Raw genomic sequence first — 19,438 nt, 5'->3', positions numbered from 1 at the left:
TGGGTTATGTGGTTTTATGTTCTGACAGACTCGAGCTTACAAATCATCTTCAGAGAGAAAATTTTTCCTTAAACGAAACCCAGACTGGCCTATTAGTATTGCTTTCTGTGAGACTGTTCAAAGGCTGACAGGTACTTCACATACATCTTGCCCCTTCCCCCACTAGGGGGAAAGGGGCTGGAAGGATAATTAATTAATTAGCAAAATGCTGTCTCAGTTTTAAGCACCGCTATCTCTTTAGGGATCCCCACAGGGATAAGCCTTCCTTTTCCGTTCCATTTTCCTTCTATGTGCCGTACAGATGGTCACTTTCTTACAGTTCTTCTCTTTACAGTCTTCGATCTTAAGACTCTCTGGAATACCAGACCTCAGGAAACAGCCCAAGTAAGGAGTTATAGCCTAGTGGTCACACAGCAATTGTGTGCAAATCATTTCTCTCTGGTCCTCAGTGTTCTCGTCTGAAAAATGAGTTCATCTCTAAGCACTCTAAGCTACAGTTTGGATATTCTGGACTGTAAACTCTTTGAGGGAAAAGACTGATGATTTAAAAAAAAAATTTTTATTTTCCCGTCTTGCGTCTGGCAGCTAACAGCATAGGAGAAGATCTGCTTGTGGCAGAGCTGTGAGAATCCAATAGGAAAAACCAATTTGAACAGATGCCGCCTTCAAATCTGAGGAAAATATTTCATGGCTCTCATCATCATGATGAGTTCTTGTTGACTGGATACTGGCAGCAGTGAGATGTGGTTTTCAGGGTTCTTTCCTGCTTTAGCTCTGCATTCCTTGGCAAAGCTGGCCCTGGGGTAAGGGGAATTGCAGCAATCACACCAGGGACCGAGGCTTCTGGGAAACGACTCTGGGAGGCGGCAGGCAGGAAAAGAAGGTAGTGCCACAGTCTCTGGTGAACGACAACAATGAACCAATAAAAACCCACTTTGTAGTGTGTAATACTCAGTACACTTAATGTCCACGTCCAGGAACCCCTCCCCTCCTAGCATGTTCCTCTCCTGCTCAAAACACTTCCATGACTTTTCATTGCCTATAACAGAAGGTCCAGATGCTCTAGTTTGGCTTTGGAGCCTTCTCCAAGCGGAATCAAGCCATATCCTCCCATCTCCTTCTATCTCTTACAACTGCACGCACGCACGCGTGCACTTCTCCTTCTCTCTTCAAACTACGTGTGGTTCCCTAAACACACAGTTTTCCCGACTCTGTTTCTTTCCTGCCATGGCATGTGGCTCCCTTCAACAGGTGTTTCTCAGCTCTACCACTTCCACTTGTTGAAATCCTCAGCTCAGCTCAAATACCTTCATATCCATAAAGACCTCTCAGCACCCTAGTCCTGGCGCCTCCACTCTTGTTCTTTGCACATTCCATTTTGTTAGTCCTGTTTGTGACTTAGGATTGTAGTCTGACTAGACTGGGAGCCCCCTTAGGGCACAGGCCATGTCTGATTCACCCAGAGCTCTCCATCATCCTTTGCTGCTTTGTTTTTCTCCAGAACGTCTAGCACCATCTGGGTTCATTTCCTAGGGCTGCCGTAACAAAGTACCACAAACCGGGTGGCTTGAAACAGCAGACACTTATTCTCTCACAGTTCTGGGGGCTAGAAGTCCGAAATTGGGCCATGCTCTCTATGAAGGCTAGAAGGAAGAATCCTTCCTTGCCTTTTCCTAGCTTCTGGTGGTTGCCAGCAATCCTTTGTGTTCCCTAGCTTGGAGACTCCAAACTCTGCCTCCATTTCACATTGTATTCTCCCTCTCTCTCTCTCCCTGTGTGTGTGTGTGTGTGTGTGTGTGTGTGTCTATGTCCAAAATTAAGGACACCAGTCATTAGATTGGGACCCATGCCAATAGCATATGACTTCAACTTAACTTGAGTACATCTGCAAAGACCCTAATTTCCAAAAAAGATCACATTCACAGGGTGGACATCAAGTCTGGGGGGATACTATTCAACCCAGTACTCCATCCAACATGTTCTACCTATTCTATTTCTTTATTGTCTCTCTCCCCCAGTAGAATGTCAGCTCTATGAGGTTAGGAACTGTTGTCTATTTTGTTCGTTGGTATATCTTCGGTGTCTAGAATACTGCTGGACACATAGTAAACACTCAATAAATATTTTGTGACTGAAACTTTATACCCATCTGCCTCCTACCTCGCAGAGAATCTGAATGAGAGAAGCAGGGACAGGGATGGGAATGCAGGTTTGCCTAGAACATAATAAAAGTTTGCTGGATGAATAGAAGTATTTGATGGATATATTAATTTAACACTTATGGAGCACCTATTTTGTACAGAGTATAAGGAAAGATACAGAGAAATGAGGAGGAAACATCTGAGCATCCTGGCTATGCCTCTGTGTGACCCTGGGCAAGTCATTCAACCTCTGGGTTTCACTTTCCTCATCCGTAAGGTGGAGGTAATAACACTATCTACCTCATAGGATTGTCATGCAAAGTGAGTTTGTGCATGTAAAGTACTTAGCACCGTGCCTGACACATGGTAAGCACCCTAGCTGTGTTATTATTACTTTAGTTGCTGTTACATGCTAGACTCTGTGCAAAGTGTTTTTAAAAAGCAGCCTTGGGCTTCCCCGGTGGCGCAGTGGTTGAGAGTCCGCCTGCCGATGCAGGGGACACGGGTTCGTGCCCCGGTCCGGGAGGATCCCACGTGCCACGGAGCGGCTGGGCCCGTGAGCCATGGCCTCTGAGCCTGCGCGTCCGGAGCCTGTGCTCCGCAACGGGAGAAGCCACAGCAGTGAGAGGCCCGCGTACCGCAAAAAAAAAAAAAAAAAAAAAAAAAAAAGAAAAAGCAGCCTTATCGAGATACAATTCACATACCATGAAATTCTCCATTTTAAAATGTACGATTCAGTGGGTTTTAATTAACAGGGTTGTGCAACCATCACCAGCATCTAATTTTAGAAAATTTTCATTCTCCCTCCCCAAGACCCCATAGCAGTCACTCTTCTTTCCCCAACCCATGCCCTCGCCCCTGACAACCACTACGCTACTTTTTGTCTCTAGGGATTTGCCTATTCTGGAATTTTATATAAATGGAATCATGCAATATGTGGACTTTTGTGTCTCCTTTAGCATAATTTAGCATAATGTTCTCAAGGTTCATCCATGTTTTAGCATGTATCAGTACTTCACCCCTTTCTTAAGAATTGAGGTATAGTTGATTTACAATATTGTATGTTTCAGGTGTACAATACAGTGATTCACAATTTTTAAAGGTTATATTCCATTTATAGTTACTATAAAAATTGGCTATATTCCCTGTGCTGTACAATGTATCCTGTAGCTTATTTATTTTATAGATAGTAGTTTGTACCTCTTAATCCTCCACCCCTCCTTTGCCCCTCCCCGCTTCCCTCTCTTCACTGGTAACCACTAATTTGTTCTCTATAACTGTAAGTCTGTTTCTGTTTTGTTGTATTCATTACCTTGTTTTATTTTTTAGATTCCACATATAAATGATATCATCAGTATTTGTCTTTCACTGTCTGACTTATTTCACTAAGCATGATACCCTCCAAGTCCCTCCATATTGCTGCAAATGGCAAGATTTCACTCTTTTTTATGGCTGAGTAGTATTCCATCTTGTACATATACCACATCTTCTTTATCCATTCATCTGTTGAAGGACACTTAGGTTGCTTCCATATCTTAGCTATTGTAAGTAATACTGCTATGAACAATGGGGTGCATATATCTTTTCAAAATAATGCTTTCCTTTTCTTTGGATATATACCCAGGAGTTGAATTGCTGGATCATATGGCAGTTCTATTTTTAGTTTTTTGAGGAACCTCCATACTGTTTTCCACACTGGCTGCACCAATTTACATTCCCACCAACATTGTACTAGGGTTCCCTTTTCTTCACACCCTCATCAACACTTGTTATTTGTGGTCTTTTTGATGATAGCCATTCTGACAGGTGTGAGGTGACATCTCATTGGGGTTTTGATTTGCATTTCTCTGATGATTAGGGACGTTGAGCATCTTTTCATGTGCCTGTTGGACATCTGTACATCTTCTTTGGGAAAATGTCTATTCGGGTCTTCTGCCCATTAAAAATTTTTTTTTGCTTTTTTGACATTGAGTTGGATGGGCTGTTTATATGTTTTGGAACTTCATTCCTTTTTATGGCTGAACAATATTCCACTGTGTAGATATGCCACATTTTGTTTACCCATTCATCAACAGATGAACATTTAATTGTTTCCACTTTTTGGCTATTATGAATAATGCTGCTATGAACATTCATGTATAAGTTTTCGTGTAAACATTTTTCATTTCCCTTGGGTATATTCCTAGGAGTGGATTCCTGGGTCATATGGTAACCCTATGTTTAACATTTTGAGAAACTTCCAAACTGTTTTCCAAAGCAACTGAACCATTTTACATTCCCAACAGCAATCGCCCCACAGGTTCACCAATACTTCTCCTTGTCTGTCCTTTTTGTTCTAGCTATCATAGTGGGTGTGAAGTGGCATCTGTATGTGTGTGTTTTAAGAAACTGATGTTTATTTTTCAACAACTTTATCTCCATTTTCTGTTTAAGAGCCTATGGAAGAACAGCTTCAAACTACCCAGTGGTCGTTTCTACCCATTCAGTGGCCTGAGCATCGGGAGCAGTCTTCAGTGGTGGGCTGAGTGCTCCAATCTTCAGCAGAGAACTGCTGGATAGTCACAGAGGGCACCAACATACTATCAGACCAGCCTGTGACCTCAGGTTGAGTAGCAGTAAACTCAGGAGCTGGAGCGGTCCATTCACTCTGAAATTCTTCCGCGGTCACACCTTTCCAGCAGTGGCCTGTTTGTCCTTTTCGATCTCTTTAGGGTCTCTGTAGAAGCAGAGATCAGGCATGACCTCCAGTGGATGCTCATGGGAGATGGTGTCACATATGCATGGTACTTCCCAGGCCAGCATCCACATCAGACCCACTGAGTGGGCTCCTTTGTTGTTGCATGGGGTAGCAGTGTCCATGTGGCACAGAGGAGAATCTGTGTCACACAGAGCAATGGTGGGCAGGTTAACATAAGACACCTCTGTGAGAGGCTGGTGGTCAGCGGTGGGATCAGTGACCACTGGAAGTTGTGGCTCACGGAAGGCTGCCTGGATCTTGTTAACGAAGATTCCAGGAGCGAAGTGGCCAGCAATAGGAGTGGCCCTGGTGGCAGCAGCGAGCTTCAGCACAGCTAGCTGGCCAGTATTCCTGGAAGATATGACACTGACATCAGCTGGGTTTTCAGTGGCACGAGTCACCAGCAGAAGCTTCTCTTTAGATTTATGATGTAGATACCATCACTGTGCCTTTTGTAGACATACTGTTCCATTTGAAGTCAAGGTTGGTGCCACCTAAGTGGGTTCCTGCTGCAAGGAATTTAAGGACATCCTCCTCCTTCATCTCAGGATATCAAGGGCTCTGGACATTGTGAAAGTTTCCCTTTAAGTTACGATGGAAAGCTCATTGTGGTTTTGATCTGCATTCCCCTGATGGCTAATGATGTTGAGCATCTTTTCGTGTGGTTAATGGTCATTTGTATATCTTTGGAGAAATATCTATTCAAGTCCTTTGGCCATTAAAAAATGGGTTGTTTTTTTGATGTTGAGCTTTAAGAGTTCTTTACATATTCAGATATATCATTTGCAAATATTTTCTTCCATTTTCTATGTTGTCTTTTCTGTGACAAATGTTTTTGCGTGCTGTTTCCCAAGACCACTCCTGTGAGGTAGGTGTTATTGATAGGGAAATGGAAGCTCAGAGAGAAGATGAAATTTAAATCTAGTTCTGTCTGACTGTAAAACTCAAGCTTTCTCTTCTACCCCAACCTGCTCACAAAGATGAATGAAGACATGTTTCTGGCTCTAAGGAGCTTGGTCTGGCAGAGGACATGACACAAGAACAAAAACGAATGCGCTATAAAGCAGAGTTCCACTTGTCCCACAAGTGCCACAAAAGACGTGTGGAGGAAGCGAGCGATTCTGGCTGGGGAGGTCAGGGCTGGCTTCAGTAAGGTGGCATGTAAGTCTTGAAAGATGGGTACAGTTTCATTGGATGGAGGTGATGGAGTAAATGGAGGTGAGCATTTCCAAAGGAGAGCAGAAAATGGGGGTTGAATGAATGAATGGGGCTTTGATCCTAAAACTGGCTGTGATGGGGTGTCCCAGGGCTTGTTGGGGTGGGAGATCCTGGGACTGCCCACGCCGTGGGCTAAAGAGAGGTCACCTGAGGTAGGAGGTCCAGGGGTTGGATGGGATGGGGAATCTGACACTTGGGATTGGCAGACCCAGGGGATGGGGAGTCTGTGGGATGCCTAGACCTGGGAGCTGCCTGGGATGGAGTTTTCTGGGAGGTCTTAGACGAGGATCTTGGGCCTGGTGGACCCAAGGGACATTGGAACGGACGGGGATGGAGGGCTTCTTTAGGCTGCATTAAGTGAAGACTCTGGGACCGGTGGAATGTGATGGGGCTGGCCCGGGTGCCTTGGGGCGGGTCCGGCTTCGGGTGCGGGCGGCGGTGGCAGGTGGGACGCTCGGGGGCGGGCCGGGCGCGCGGGGTGGGGGCAGGGGCGGGGGGCGGGCCGGCGGCCGGGGCGGTCCCGCGCGGCCGCGCTGCGCAGTGACTCCGCAGCGGGCGGAGCGCCGTGGGCCGCGTCCTCGAGAGCCGTGGCGGTGGCGGCGGCAGCGGCAGCGGCAGCCTCAGCTCCTGCTCCCCGTGCCGCCTGCCCCAGCGCTGTCTCCCGGGCCCCCCCGGGCCCCCGGGCCCTCGAGCCCGGTGCGCGCCCTCGCGTCCCGCCGGCCCCCTCCCCCGGCTGGGCCCGGGGGAGGGTGGCGCCGTGAGCGAGCGGGGACCGGGCTCTCCTGCCCCTTCCCCTGCCCCTGGGCCGCCAGGATGGAGGCGGGGTCGGGTCCCCCGGGCGGCCCGGGATCCGAGAGCCCCAACCGGGCGGTGGAGTACCTGCTGGAGCTGAACAACATCATAGAGAGCCAGCAGCAGCTGCTGGAGACCCAGCGGCGGCGCATCGAAGAGCTGGAGGGCCAGCTGGACCAGCTCACCCAGGAGAACCGCGACCTGAGAGAGGAGAGCCAGCTGCACCGCGGGGAGCTGCACCGGGACCCCCACGGCGCGCGGGATAGCCCGAGCCGCGAGAGCCAGTACCAGAACCTGCGCGAGACCCAGTTCCACCACCGCGAGCTGCGGGAGAGCCAGTTCCACCAGGCGGCCCGGGACGTGGGCTACCCGAACCGGGACGGCGCCTATCAGAACCGGGAGGCTGTGTATCGGGACAAGGAGCGGGACGCCTCCTACCCACTCCAGGACACTGCTGGTTACTCTGCCCGCGAGCGCGACGTGGCCCAGTGCCACCTGCACCACGAGAACCCAGCCCTGGGTCGCGAGCGTAGCGGGCGGGAGGCCGGGCCAGCGCACCCGGGCCGCGAGAAGGAATCCGGCTATTCGGCGGCGGTGGGCGTGGGGCCCCGTCCACCGCGAGAGCGGGGCCAGCTGAGCCGTGGCGCATCCAGGAGCTCCAGCCCCGGGGCCGGCGGCGGCCACAGTACCAGTACCAGCACCAGCCCGGCCACAACCCTCCAGAGAAAGTAAGGAACGCGTGTTTGTCTTTCCTGGCTCTTCCCCGCTAGTTCCCTCTCCAACTTGTACGGCTGGTAAAGTAAGAAGCCAGTGCCTGATTCCATGTCCTTCTCTCCAGTCCCAACCTGCCGGGCGAAGCCGGGTCCCCCTCGCGCAGCCGACACCCCTTCTCTAGCTACCCCAGAGTGGGTTGGCCCGATGAGTGCAGGCGTCTCTTCCTTCTCAAAACCGTGGCCAGTGAGGGCCTGGAGCAGTCATCACCCCCTCCACTTCTTCACCCCCTCGCTATATCCTTGCCAGAGGATGGCTTTTCGTTTATTTATTTTATTTGGATGTGCCGGTTGGGATTTTTATTGTCTCCGACGGTGTCAGATCAGAGCCCCAAGGGAAAGAAAGCCCCCCCCCACCCCACCTCGGGTCTCCTCTGCGGGTCCTGAGCACAGGCCTGATCTGATCTCCTCTGGCGGCCTCAGCTCCATCCTTTCGCAGAGAGGCAGGTGGGGACCAGAATGGCTGCTGGAGGCTGATATCCCTCTGAGGGGAACTGCAGCACATCCTGGTCGGGGGAGCAAAGATGGAGGCCCGGCCCTTGGCTAGTTCCTCAAAGACCACCCCCTCTCCACCCTCAAGGAAAAACCACCCAATTAAAGAGCGTACCAGCAAGGGAAGTCTACAGATCTTCCCTCTTGTTGGATCAGTGCCAGTTTCTGTGCTGGGGTCTGTGTGTCTGCCTATTTGGGACACCTTGGCAACATCTATTGGGTTGGTGGGGCATGGGCTGGGTCCACTTCTTCCATGCAGATACCACGGTGAGCTGGTCGGGATAAATGTCAGGCCAAGAGTCAAGGGCGTGCAGGCTCACAGGGCTGCCCTAAAGGCTCCCCGATTTCTCTCCTGCTGGATTGGAAAGAATACTGACCTGGGAGTTAGGAAACCCAGGTTCCCCTTCCAGCTCTGCTGCAGATTGGCTTTGTGACCTTGACTGAGTCCCTTCCTCTCTCAGGCCATCAGTTCCCCCATATCTTTTTAAAAGGCAAGGTCTGCCTTGGATGCTCTTTAAGGGCCCCTCCAGCTTAGATTTGATGGTTCTGTGACTAATCCAGCCACCACTACAGAGCAAGTCTGAAGTCCTCTAGCGAATGGACAGCTTTCCCCCTCCTCTCACTGCTCAGCTGGTCCTACCATGTGCCACAACCAGTGGAGTGTCTCTTGGAGGCTGGGCTGGGGGTTGGGAAGCCTTCCGCCTCAGGAAATCTGCCGGGAGACAGCTCTCTGCAACTCCCCCGTGGTGAGGCAGCAAGCTGGGGTGCTGGGTTGAGATGGCTGGGCCCCAGGAGCAGCAGCTGCAGCTCAAGGGCTCGGCTGGGCTTCACTGCAGTGCACCCTCAGCTGAGGTTTGGTGTGGGCTGCCCCGGAGGGAGATGGGCTCTTCTGCCCAGCCAGGGCTGCTGGGAGCCCGTTCCAGGAGGACTGACTGTGTGCAGCTTGGGGCCCCACACTGGAGGGAGGGGCCAGGTCGACTGACCAAGCAAGGCCTTTTCAGGAGAGGGCCATGATGGGGTGGGGACAGAGGGAGACTGTATGGGCATTGTGGTCCTTTAGCCTGGCTGCGGAAGACTTTTCCAGACTGGTCAAACCTGTGACAGAGGAAGCAGCCTCATTATGTGTGGCTCCAGGGAGCAGAACCAGGAGCAATGGGAAATTTGGGGATAAATCAGGAAGAACTTTCCCACCTGGCTGTCTGGTGATGCAGTGGACTGCCTCAAGGGGGTCGGGGAGGGCTGGAGAAAGCATAATTCCTGAACTGGTGGAAAGCCCTATGAAATGACCTGGGTCTCCCCCAATTCTAGGGTTCCGTTCTTCTCAGATTCTCCATCCTGCAGATGTGGGTCTGAATCTCTTGGCTGGCTGGAAGCCTGTTTGCTCTTGAGCTCTGTGCTTCTGCCATCTGGACAGGCCTGCCTCTCGGTCTTTCCCTCTTTTTGTGCACCCTCCAGGCTGTTTGTTGGATTCCCTTGCTTCACATTTCCTACTGGATTAATACGGGGATTTAGACGGTACTTTGATTGCACACCCGTTAGTACCTCTTTTGGTCCTCACAGCAGGGCCTGTGCAGTGAGCACTAGCAACTCCATTTTAGAGATGGGGAAACTGAGGCTCCAAAAAAATGAAGGGAACGTGCTCAAGATTACACTGCCAGTTCCTAATAGATCTGGGGCTAGAACCCAAGTCCACCTGTCTCCGAGGCCTGTTATTTTTCCACTGGGGCTTTCCAGCCTGAAGGAGTCTCTTGGCCTCAGGACCTGGCCAGGTCACCAACTGGGAGAGGCCAGGAGAGCCTGAGGTATCTGGAGGATTTGAGCAGGGGGAGCTGGCTCTGGGATGAGTGATGAGAGGGGGAGTCGATGGGGGAGGGCAGAAGGCCTTGTCTCCCTTCTCTCCACTCTCCCTCCCTCTCTCTCGACCAGGCGTCAGGAGGGCGTATTGATGCACTAGCCATTGTTATTGCCACAGCTGCTGCAAGCTACTCCCCTGCCAGGCCTGTTCTGGGTTTGTAAGGAGTGGGTGAGAGGCTGCCGCTGGAAGCCAGGGCAGGCAGGGTGGGTGTTGAGCAGCAGAGGCTGCAGCATTGGGGGAGGCTAGGTAGAGCTGGTACATGCTGGGCGCTCCTGGTCCCCAGGCTCCCCCTGGTGGAGGAACAGGGGACAGAGGGGCCTGGGCCCAGCTGCTGCTTGTTGAAGGGCCCCTCTGCCCAGCGACCCTGTCCGTCTGTCACCACAACCCACGTTTTACAGCTGAAGAAACCGAGGGCTCAGAGAAGTGAAGTAACACACCAGAGGTCACACTATCTGTGAGACAGACTCCCGAGCCTGTGAACTTGCCCTCTACCGCAGTTGATAGCAGCTGTCATGTCCACCCCCACCTATGTCATCCCCCCAGGATTCCCACATCCACCCGCACTGTCTCTTCTGGACAGGTTCCCGGATGCCAGTCTGCCTTCTGCTGTGCTCTGGGTGTGGCCTTTCTAGTGCAGCATAGCGCACGATGAGGCCCGACCTCCTTCTGGCCACTGGGCCTCTGTACATGAGGTCTTTGCTTGCTTGTTTGTTTTTTTAGCAGCTGCTGGTCTCTGCAATGCTCAGGTCTTTTTCCCTGGAATTGTCACCCCCACTCGCCATGGTTAGAGAAGAGCTCTGTTTTCGTTGTTGATCTTGGCCTGCCCCCCCCCCTTGCAGTTCTGGCGCCTGGAATGATTTACAGGCGTGCGGGGGGCCACTGCTGAGTCCTCCACGCTGAAGAGAGCTGCATTTCCCACGATTTTTGCCTGGGCCCAGCTCCGGCTCTGCCGTAGGCGGTGGTGGGCTGAAACTGGTTTGGTGGTAACTCTTCATCCTCTGCACGCACCACCCCCCAGCAGGCTGGCTTGCGTTGGGGGACAGCAACCAGCAGGACCGGCCTGGTGTTCTCAGCAGCCAGGGCAGTGCGTGGTCTAGGCTCTAGGCACAGTTGCCGGGTTGTCTTGTGTGTGCGCTGGAGTGTCAATGCGCTCCCCACAGGGGCTGAGGGCACTGGGAGGGAGGGAGGGAGCCCAGGGAGGGGCCCTGGGGAAGTCTGTCTCCTTTGGGGTATTGGGCACTTTTCCTGGGCGGAGGGTGGGGGTCTTTCCTTCTTCCCAGGATGGAATACCATTTCTCTCCCTCCCCCCACTGTGTTGGGAGCATTATACTCATGTGGGAGGCAATGATAATGTCGAATTGAATGAGAATTAGAGGAATCTTGCTTCTCAGTCTAGATCTGGGGCGAGAATGGGGCTGTTGTCATCCACAAACATTTCTTGGCTGTGTGCACAGAGCAGGAGGGGCCCCCAGGCTGAGCAAACACCAGACTCTCTGCGCTTGAGAGCCCTCCCACCCCCTTCCCTGACCAAAGACACAGGGGACCAAGCCTGACCCACTGTAGGACAAAATGAGTAGGAGGGGCAGTGAGGAGTGGAGGCCAGGCCACTGGTCAAAGACCTGGGCAGGGGGCTTTGAAGAGAGTGGGTGTCGGACGGAGGGGGAGGTGGGAGGAAGACCGGACCCAGGCTTGCCCTCTGCTACTCTTTCATCTGTCTCACCTCTGCCTCCTGTGGCCTCTGAATTTGCCGGGAGCACAGGGGAGGCCTGGGGCATGGAGAAGGGGCCGCACATGTGCTGAGTGAGCCTCAGCCTTCTATGTGCCAGGCACCACCCTATGTGGCTTTATGTAACAATAGCTAACGTCTTTTTTTAACCTGCATTTACTGTGTGCCAAGCACTATTTGTTCTAAGTGCCTTCTGTGTATTAATTCATTCAATCGCCATATGAATCCTTTGATGTAAATACTGTTATTAAGTCCATTGCACAGATGAGGAAACCGAGGCCCAGAAAGGTTGGGTAGCTTCCCCAAGGTCACTCAGTGAATAAGTAGCAGAACTGAGAAGGAGTTAGAAGGAGCCCAGGTGGCCAGGCTCCAGAGTCCATCCACAACGTTCTCACCCACCATTCCATGCTGCTTCTTATCTCATTTGCACAGAGTCCATGCCAGGTGGATATTGGTATTATCCTCTTTTTTCAGACGGGGAAACGAGAGGTCAGAGAGGTGCGATGACCTGCCCAAGGTTACACAACTGCATGAGGCCCAGAACTATCTGGCTCCTGAGCCTTTGGTCCACCAATGCCTCCTGCAGGCGGGTGTGAAGACGGTAAAGATGCTCTGGGTGTGGCTCTGGGCTTCCCCCGGCAGAGCTCCTGGGACCACTGCTTGAGTCAAGCTCCCTCTCCTGATAGCCTCTTGTATTTTGACCACAGTCTCCTAATCGATGCCCTCCTGCTCTTGTTCCCTCAGGCCCCTGATGAGGTTCAGCTAGACCAAGCTTTCTGTGGGGCTCCAGCAGTTTCCCGCTGTCTCTGCCTGCAGGAGAAGGTTCAGACTGCTTTGCCTGCCATGCATGGGCCCTTTAGGATCTCACCTTTCTCCTCTCATCTTTTTACAGTCCCCCTCACACAGACCGAGTTCCAGCCAGACTGGCCTGTGTGCCCCATTGTCAGCCCACTCAGCCTCCTGAGAGCCTCTGGGTCTTTGCTCATGTTGTTCGCTTCTCCCGGGCTGTTCCATCCAGTGCCCAGGCTGCATTCCGCTGTTGTTGCCTCTCCCGTGTTTGTGCACAGGTCTATCCCTGACCCTTGAGCTGAGCACTTTGCCCCCTTTTATACCTTTATTTGTTTACATCTTGTGTCATCTCTTCTAGCTTGAGGGCTCCGTCAGATGAAGATTTCATACACATACATCGTGTGCACGTTGTGCCAGTCCCTCTGCTAGGTGCTGTGGGTGTAACTGAAGGAGCTAGAAGCTTGGAAAAACATAGCACGGCACATAGTAGCTGCTCAGTAAATGTTGAGTAGACAAATGATTGTCAGATTAAGTCCCGGTGCACTAATGGCCAGGGGTGCCTAAGGTGTTCTTCCTTTCAGGACTCCTGTAGAGAGAGATGACTCAACTTCAGGGTTCTCTTGGCTTCTCTGTGGCTTTTTCCTCATGCTCCCTGGAGCTGTTTGGCCTCTGCCCTCTGTGTTCCTCCCACTCACCAGTCTCCCAGTTCATAGGATGTCAGGGTAGCAGAGTCAGATGAGACTTCAGAGACATTTAGGCCAATCTGCTCATCATTACCTGTCCCTCCCATGCCATGGCCACGTCATACCATGTTCTTCTCCCTTAATGCGGGATCTTCTGTCCTGAAAGGAGCAAAGAGGCCTGCATAGGACCTGTGTGCCCTCTGCCTCATCCGGTGAGAAATTACTTATTTACCCATCAAATCTTTATTGGGCTCTGACCCTGGGCTAGGCACGGTGTCTTGGAGTCAGAATAAGACACAGCCCCTCTAGCTCGTTCTCTGCTATGTTCCCTGGCAGAAGAATCAACACTTGTCATGGGGAAGAATGATGCGTAAATGACTTATTCCTCTGTTGTGGTAAGTCATTTAGGGCAAGATCATTTGCTAGTTACCTTCACTTCCTTGTGGTGTCAGGTCTCTCTCCAGGCGTCCATGTTGAAAAGCACTCACGCAAGGATGCCTGTTTTTTGTTTTGGCTGCACAGTGTGGCATGCGGGATGTTAGTTCCCCGACCAGGGATTGAACCCACGCCCCCCTGCATTGGGAGTGTAGAGTCTTAACCACTGGGCCGCTGGGGAAGTCCTGGGACGCCTGTTCTTAAGCACTTAGGAGCTGAAGCTCTCTGGGACCTTCGCATTTGGAGAAAAATGGGGTGCCGTGGGAAGGAGGAATTTCTGTGACTCTAGGCAAATCACTTAACTTTCAGAACCTCCGTTTTCTCAAGTAGTCAATGGGGATAAAACTGTATTTTCTGATGGGTGCGATTCCTGTTGCCCACCTCCCCCCAGCCCCACAAAAATATATCAGAAAGTTTCCTGGCTGCCTAGCACACCCAGCAAGGTCCTGATCAGGATGAAAAAACCGAGGGAGAAGGATGGAAAACAATATGTGAGGCTGCCCTGCCCTCTAGAGGTGGAATGTAGCAGACAAAGCAACCCAGCCAAGATTGTCGCATCACATCCTTTTTAAAACAAACATGACAAGCCAGGGCTACACGACAGATCACGATGATTCCTCTAACATTTTAGAGGGAAATTTATCACAATTATCACCTGATATGTACCATTTCACTAATATCAAATGCATTTCTTTGTAGCTATGTGATATATATATATATATATATATATGTATATATATATATATATTTTTTTTTTTTAAGGGATAATAAGATTGCATATCTGGCTGGGCCTTTTGATTTCCTACTGGATTCCAGATGCAATATACTGCATTCACCTGAATAGAAGCAATATTTTCCTCTATAGAACCACTTTCGAATTATTGTCATTATATCTGTGATAAAAAGTACCTAATTTCTTCCTTCCCCCGAATTTCCTTACAAAACTGGGAGGCATGCCTCACAACTGTACATCTGATATGCTAGATAATTCATAAATGACCCATCTTGTCATGATTGTTGTGAGAATTCAGGGAGATGACAGAGAAGTGTTCAGCAGAGAGTGTGTGTTTACTTGGTGATAGGCATTTTTATTATCAATAATAATAATTTTGCAAACTTCCGTGCCATGGAAGGGCAGGAGCGAGAGGTCATGTGGGAGCTCATCACATTTCTGAGAGAGAGAGGGCCATCCAGTGAGTACTGTGCACCTGGGATGTGCCACAGCTTGTGGTATTGCAGGCGGGGAGTTCCATGATTAATAGTATACGCTTCTTGGCTTCAGGGAGCTCCCAGTTGGGTGGAGAAGACAAATGTAACGTGGTGTCTTGTGTGCTATGCCAGAGGGGAGCACGGGAGGCCACGGGTGCCCAAAGGAGGGACATCTACCCAGACTGACGTGATGCCTGATCTGAGGCTTGGAGGATGAGTAGGGGCTGGCTAGGTGAAGAAGGACGGCGTGTGGGTCGGTGGGAATTGGGAACCAAAGGGAGGTTAAGACGGAGGGGACAGCACAGGCAAATGTACAGAGGTATGAGACCAGCAGGGTATGTGGAGGTGGGGAGGGGCACACTTTTACCACGTCAGTACAAACTAGAGCACAAACAGGGAGGCAGGGAGGATCCAGAGAAGAGTCTGACGACTTGGCTGGGGCAGATCATGAGGACACTTGAGTAGCGGGATAAGGAGCTTTATTCTGTTGCAAATTGGGAACCAACATAGAGTTCCAAGCTGAGGGAAGAGGTGTGTATTGTAGAGTATGGGGTGACTGTTGAGAGCAGTGTATTGGAGAGATCCTATTACAGGGCAATTTGGAAGATAGACTGGAGGGCATTCAGTGATGAGACTGTGCGACAGTCTAGATGAGAGGTGATAAGGCCTGAACTTGGCTGGTGGGAGTAGAGATAATCTAGTGGGGGAGAAAGACAGTGACAACACACTGATAAGTGCTGTGACAGAAGGGAGTGCAGCCACTCATGACCAGTAGGGTTTTAATAATATCAGCATAAACGTGAAGAACCTTCCAGCCGGAGGGACCCTTAAAAATCAGGCTGTTCATTTTACAGATGAGAAGACTGAAGCCTAGAGAAAGGACTTGCAGGAGGCCACTCACGTGTGAGCAGAAGAGCTCTGATTAGAAAAGTCACTCTAGTGTTAATGCCAGTCTTTAAAGCATCATTCCTTAAATGTGCTATTTTATGCCTTGAAATCCTGTGAAGGTTGTAGGGATCATTATCTTTGTCCTACAGATGAGAAAACCAGGCCTCCAGGAGGCTGGCTGATTTGCTGGGGAGGAAGTGGTAAAGAGTAGGCATCACCTAAGTAAAGGATCTCTTGCTTCAGTGGCAGACAGACCCTCTGCTCTGGTTCAGCCCCTCAGAAATCAGATCGGTTAGATTCATAGCTGGGGTCTGTGGTTTCCTTTTCTCCACCCAGACCCAGCTTTCTTTCTGCTGCTTTCTGCCTTGCAGGTCCTCATTTAATGTAACTGAGGCAGCTCAGAGGCAGTTTCTGGCTTGACAGCAAGGCCTGTCATCCCCCTTTTTCTGTTTTCATGGAAGAGGGAGGGCCTGTGTCATCACTGTGTCCCCATTGCCTTAGGCAGGGTGTCTCTAACCTGGGTGGCTTTGTTTTGAGGCCCCCAGTATGATACCTAAAGAATGAGCTTTGGACACCGACAGACCTAAGTTTGAATCTCAGCTCTGCCCCAACCAACTGGATGACCTCAGCTAGGTCATTTTACCTTCTCTGAGCTTTAGTTTCCTCATCTGTAGAATGGGATGACAATGCCCATCTCTCAGGATTGACCAAGATCATTTGAATGGCATTCCCTGATATTTGTAGGTGCTCAATAAATAGTCATTTCCGGGGGAAGAAAAGCAATGACATAATTCATGATTGTGCCAAAACATATGCTCTTATACCTCATTTCATAATCATGATATTACCTAGGATTCTTCAGTTTTTATAGGAGATAAGTCATCCAGATCTGGATAGCACATCATTACAATAGGACAACTTGAAGTTTAACAAAACAGAAACAAAACAAATCAAAAACAGTCATTTCCTTCTCCTTCATGAAATCTCCCATGGACAATGGACAACGGACAACGACTTGAAGAATTCAGTGCTCGGCAAAGGTTTGCTTCCCCTGAGAACTGGTGTATTTCCTCCTTCCTAATATGAGGCTGTCATGGCTCATTGTATCTTGCTTTCTGCCTCAGCTACCAGTTAATTTGAAGTACAGCTCTAGCATCTTTGTTGATCTCTTTTTCTGAGCTCTTATTTTCTAGTTCAATTTTTATTCTTTCCTTATCTGTGTTATTAGAGTAAGCCACCTCAAATCCTTTGTGACTCAGGCAGGTATCAATAACTAATGGGTGTAAATAGTTGAATGAATGGAAGACTGGTGAGGCTGGACTGGGGATGGTGGGCTTTGAAGACGACCAGAGGGTGGTGCAGGCTGGGGCACCTGAGAAGGCATCTGTAACGGATGATTATGATACTGTGAGGAGTCGAGGGGTTAGTTAGGAAAGACTCGGTCCTTCACTGGCCTGTCTTGCTTCTGCTCTAGAAAGAAGCATGGATTTTGGAGAACAAGACTTCGCATCACCTAGAGTCATCAACCTCCCCATTTTATATGGACCGTGTGGGAGACTGAGGTCCAAAGAAAGAGGAGGGACTTGTTTTGAAAAATTAAATCAAAGCAGTACATATACATAATTTATTTATTTTCTAAAAAAAATACTTATTTATATAGGCTGCACCAGGTCTTAGTTGCACCACTCGGGATCTTAGTTGCGGCATGTGGACTTCTTAGTTGCGGCATGCGAACTCTTAGTTGTGGCACGCATGTGGGATCTAGTTCCCCGACCAGGGATCAAACCTGGGCCCCCTGCATTGGGAGCGCACAGAGTCTTACCCACCGGACCACCAGGGAAGTCCCCATATACATAATTTTAAAAGGGCAAATAGTACACAAGGACATACATAGTAATAAGCCAATGTCTCCCTGCCCCCCACTTCCCAGCCCCCAGAGGTGACCACTTTTACCATTGAGGCTTTCTGGTGGTGACTTCATATCTCCACATAAACATCCTTAGTTGGTTATTTCTTCATTTATCAACTTTAAACATCATCTATTGACTTCTTTCTACTATGACAAGTGAGAATTCAGCTTATTTACAACACTTGACTCTTTTTTCCCCCTTCCAAACTTTAATAATTGTATTACTATTTTGGTTTCTCTATTAGTTACCCTTGTAACTTTGCTAGATACTTCTTAGACTGTAATTTCTTATTCCATCAATTTTCCACAGTATCTCTTGACCACTCAGTTTGGAAGACATAGTTATTAGTGCCCCATCCTTCCCTCCATCTCTCCTCCACCTCTCCACCTCCCACTTTCTGTGTTCTGTACTTTTGCATCCAGCAAGGTTGACTACATTTGCATTCTGTTACGTAACAATAATTAGGTCTTCAGTGCTTTTCTGGACAGATTGACTTTAAAAGTTGACCGCCAATACACGGTGTTTATGTGATTATGACTATGTCATATTATTCATTGCAGGGCCAAACAGTGTACTATAATTACACCTCACTTCCCACAGGTCCACTGTCCCAACCTCTGTACTCCCAGGGAAATTTTCCTAGCATCAAGATCAAATGAATTTTCGTTTCTTATGCTCTATGAATTGCTCAAAGTCATGCCGCTTTTTACTTTGTTTCATATTTGGATCAGGACTTTCCACCTTATCGATCTATTTAGACTTTCCACCTTATCAATCTATTTATTTATTTATTTATTTATGTACTTACTTAAACTTACTGTTGTGTAGTTTTCCTTGAAACCACAGGATAATCATAGCACATCTTCTGGGGACATTTTATTTGAAGATTTTTTAGGAGGGGGATTTTTTAAAAAAAAACTTCACACTGAAATATGTATACAGAAAAGTGCTCATATCACATGGTCAAGTTTCTACAAGCCAAACATACCTATAAAACCAACACTCAGCTCAAGGTCTGTTTTTCATTCACCCTATCTGGTACTCAGTGAGCCCTTTCAACTTGATGCACCTTGTCTTTTCTTACATAATTTCTTTGGTAGTTTCCTGCCCTTCATTTTCTCTGTTTTCTCTTTCTGGAATGTCTGTTAGTTGGATCTTGAACTTCCTGGATTGATCCTTTAGGCTGCTCACCTTTTCTCTCATATTTTCTATTTTATAGTTTGTGAATGAGTTGATACAAAGTGAGATGTCTGTATATCCAGCTGACTTGTCCACTCACTGGCTTTATTTTAGGTGAGCCGCCGGGGAGCTGGCAGTGGTAGTGGGTGCCCCCCAAGTGCCAGAATGAAAAGCACTTTCTTCTGGGAGCACCAACATGCCACTAGGTGCCCTGAGTAATCCCAGATAGTTTAACTCCTTTGATATTTTGCCTAGGGATGAAAGCCAGGCAGCTTGTGTTTTGGATCTGGGAGTTGTCAGTGGGGCACAGGGAAGGATTTCATGTACTTACCTTCAGTTTATCCCCCCGTTTTCAGCCCCTGATTGCTCCTACCCTCCCCTGTACCTACCATCTTCAAGTCTGGACTCTTTCTGGGCCTCTGCTGGCCTGACTGGCTCCCTCTCCAGCTGCAACCCCCTGAGTGGCATTGCTGGCTCTCCGTCAACTGTGAACATTCTTCTCTTTGTTTTTTGCTCCGAGAAATTTGTTGAAATCTCTCACCCATTGATATCACCCTCTCCCATCCTCTTCACTGTTATGAGTTCTTACCTTATTTTATTCCTTCACATTCTTT

General features: G+C 49.4%; 1 protein-coding gene and 1 pseudogene across 5 annotated transcripts in view; one reads left to right on the top strand and one right to left on the bottom strand.

Annotated features, from left to right (window-relative positions):
* Positions 1 to 4,598: 4,598 nt before the first annotated feature.
* Positions 4,599 to 5,447, bottom strand: LOC309796960 (small ribosomal subunit protein uS2-like; annotated as a pseudogene). The gene has a single exon. The product of its transcript is annotated as a small ribosomal subunit protein uS2-like (transcript).
* Positions 5,448 to 6,798: 1,351 nt separating this feature from the next.
* Positions 6,799 to 19,438, top strand: part of IQSEC2 (IQ motif and Sec7 domain ArfGEF 2) — a 76,539-nt gene continuing 63,899 nt past the window's right edge. For 3 of the 4 annotated variants that reach the window (XM_082610782.1, XM_082610781.1, XM_082610777.1), the window contains exon 1: positions 6,801 to 7,616. In XM_082610782.1, the coding sequence (XP_082466908.1) occupies positions 6,910 to 7,616 (707 nt within the window). In that variant the 5' untranslated portion in view covers positions 6,801 to 6,909. Of the gene's footprint in view, positions 7,617 to 19,438 lie in introns of all 4 variants that reach the window. The other variant, XM_082610784.1, reaches the window with a different exon arrangement.

The sequence above is a fragment of the Mesoplodon mirus genome, assembly GCF_964341445.2.
Source record: "Mesoplodon mirus genome assembly, chromosome: X".
In the NCBI taxonomy this organism is placed as follows: Eukaryota; Metazoa; Chordata; class Mammalia; order Artiodactyla; family Ziphiidae; genus Mesoplodon; species Mesoplodon mirus.
This window is presented reverse-complemented; position numbering and strand designations above follow the sequence as displayed.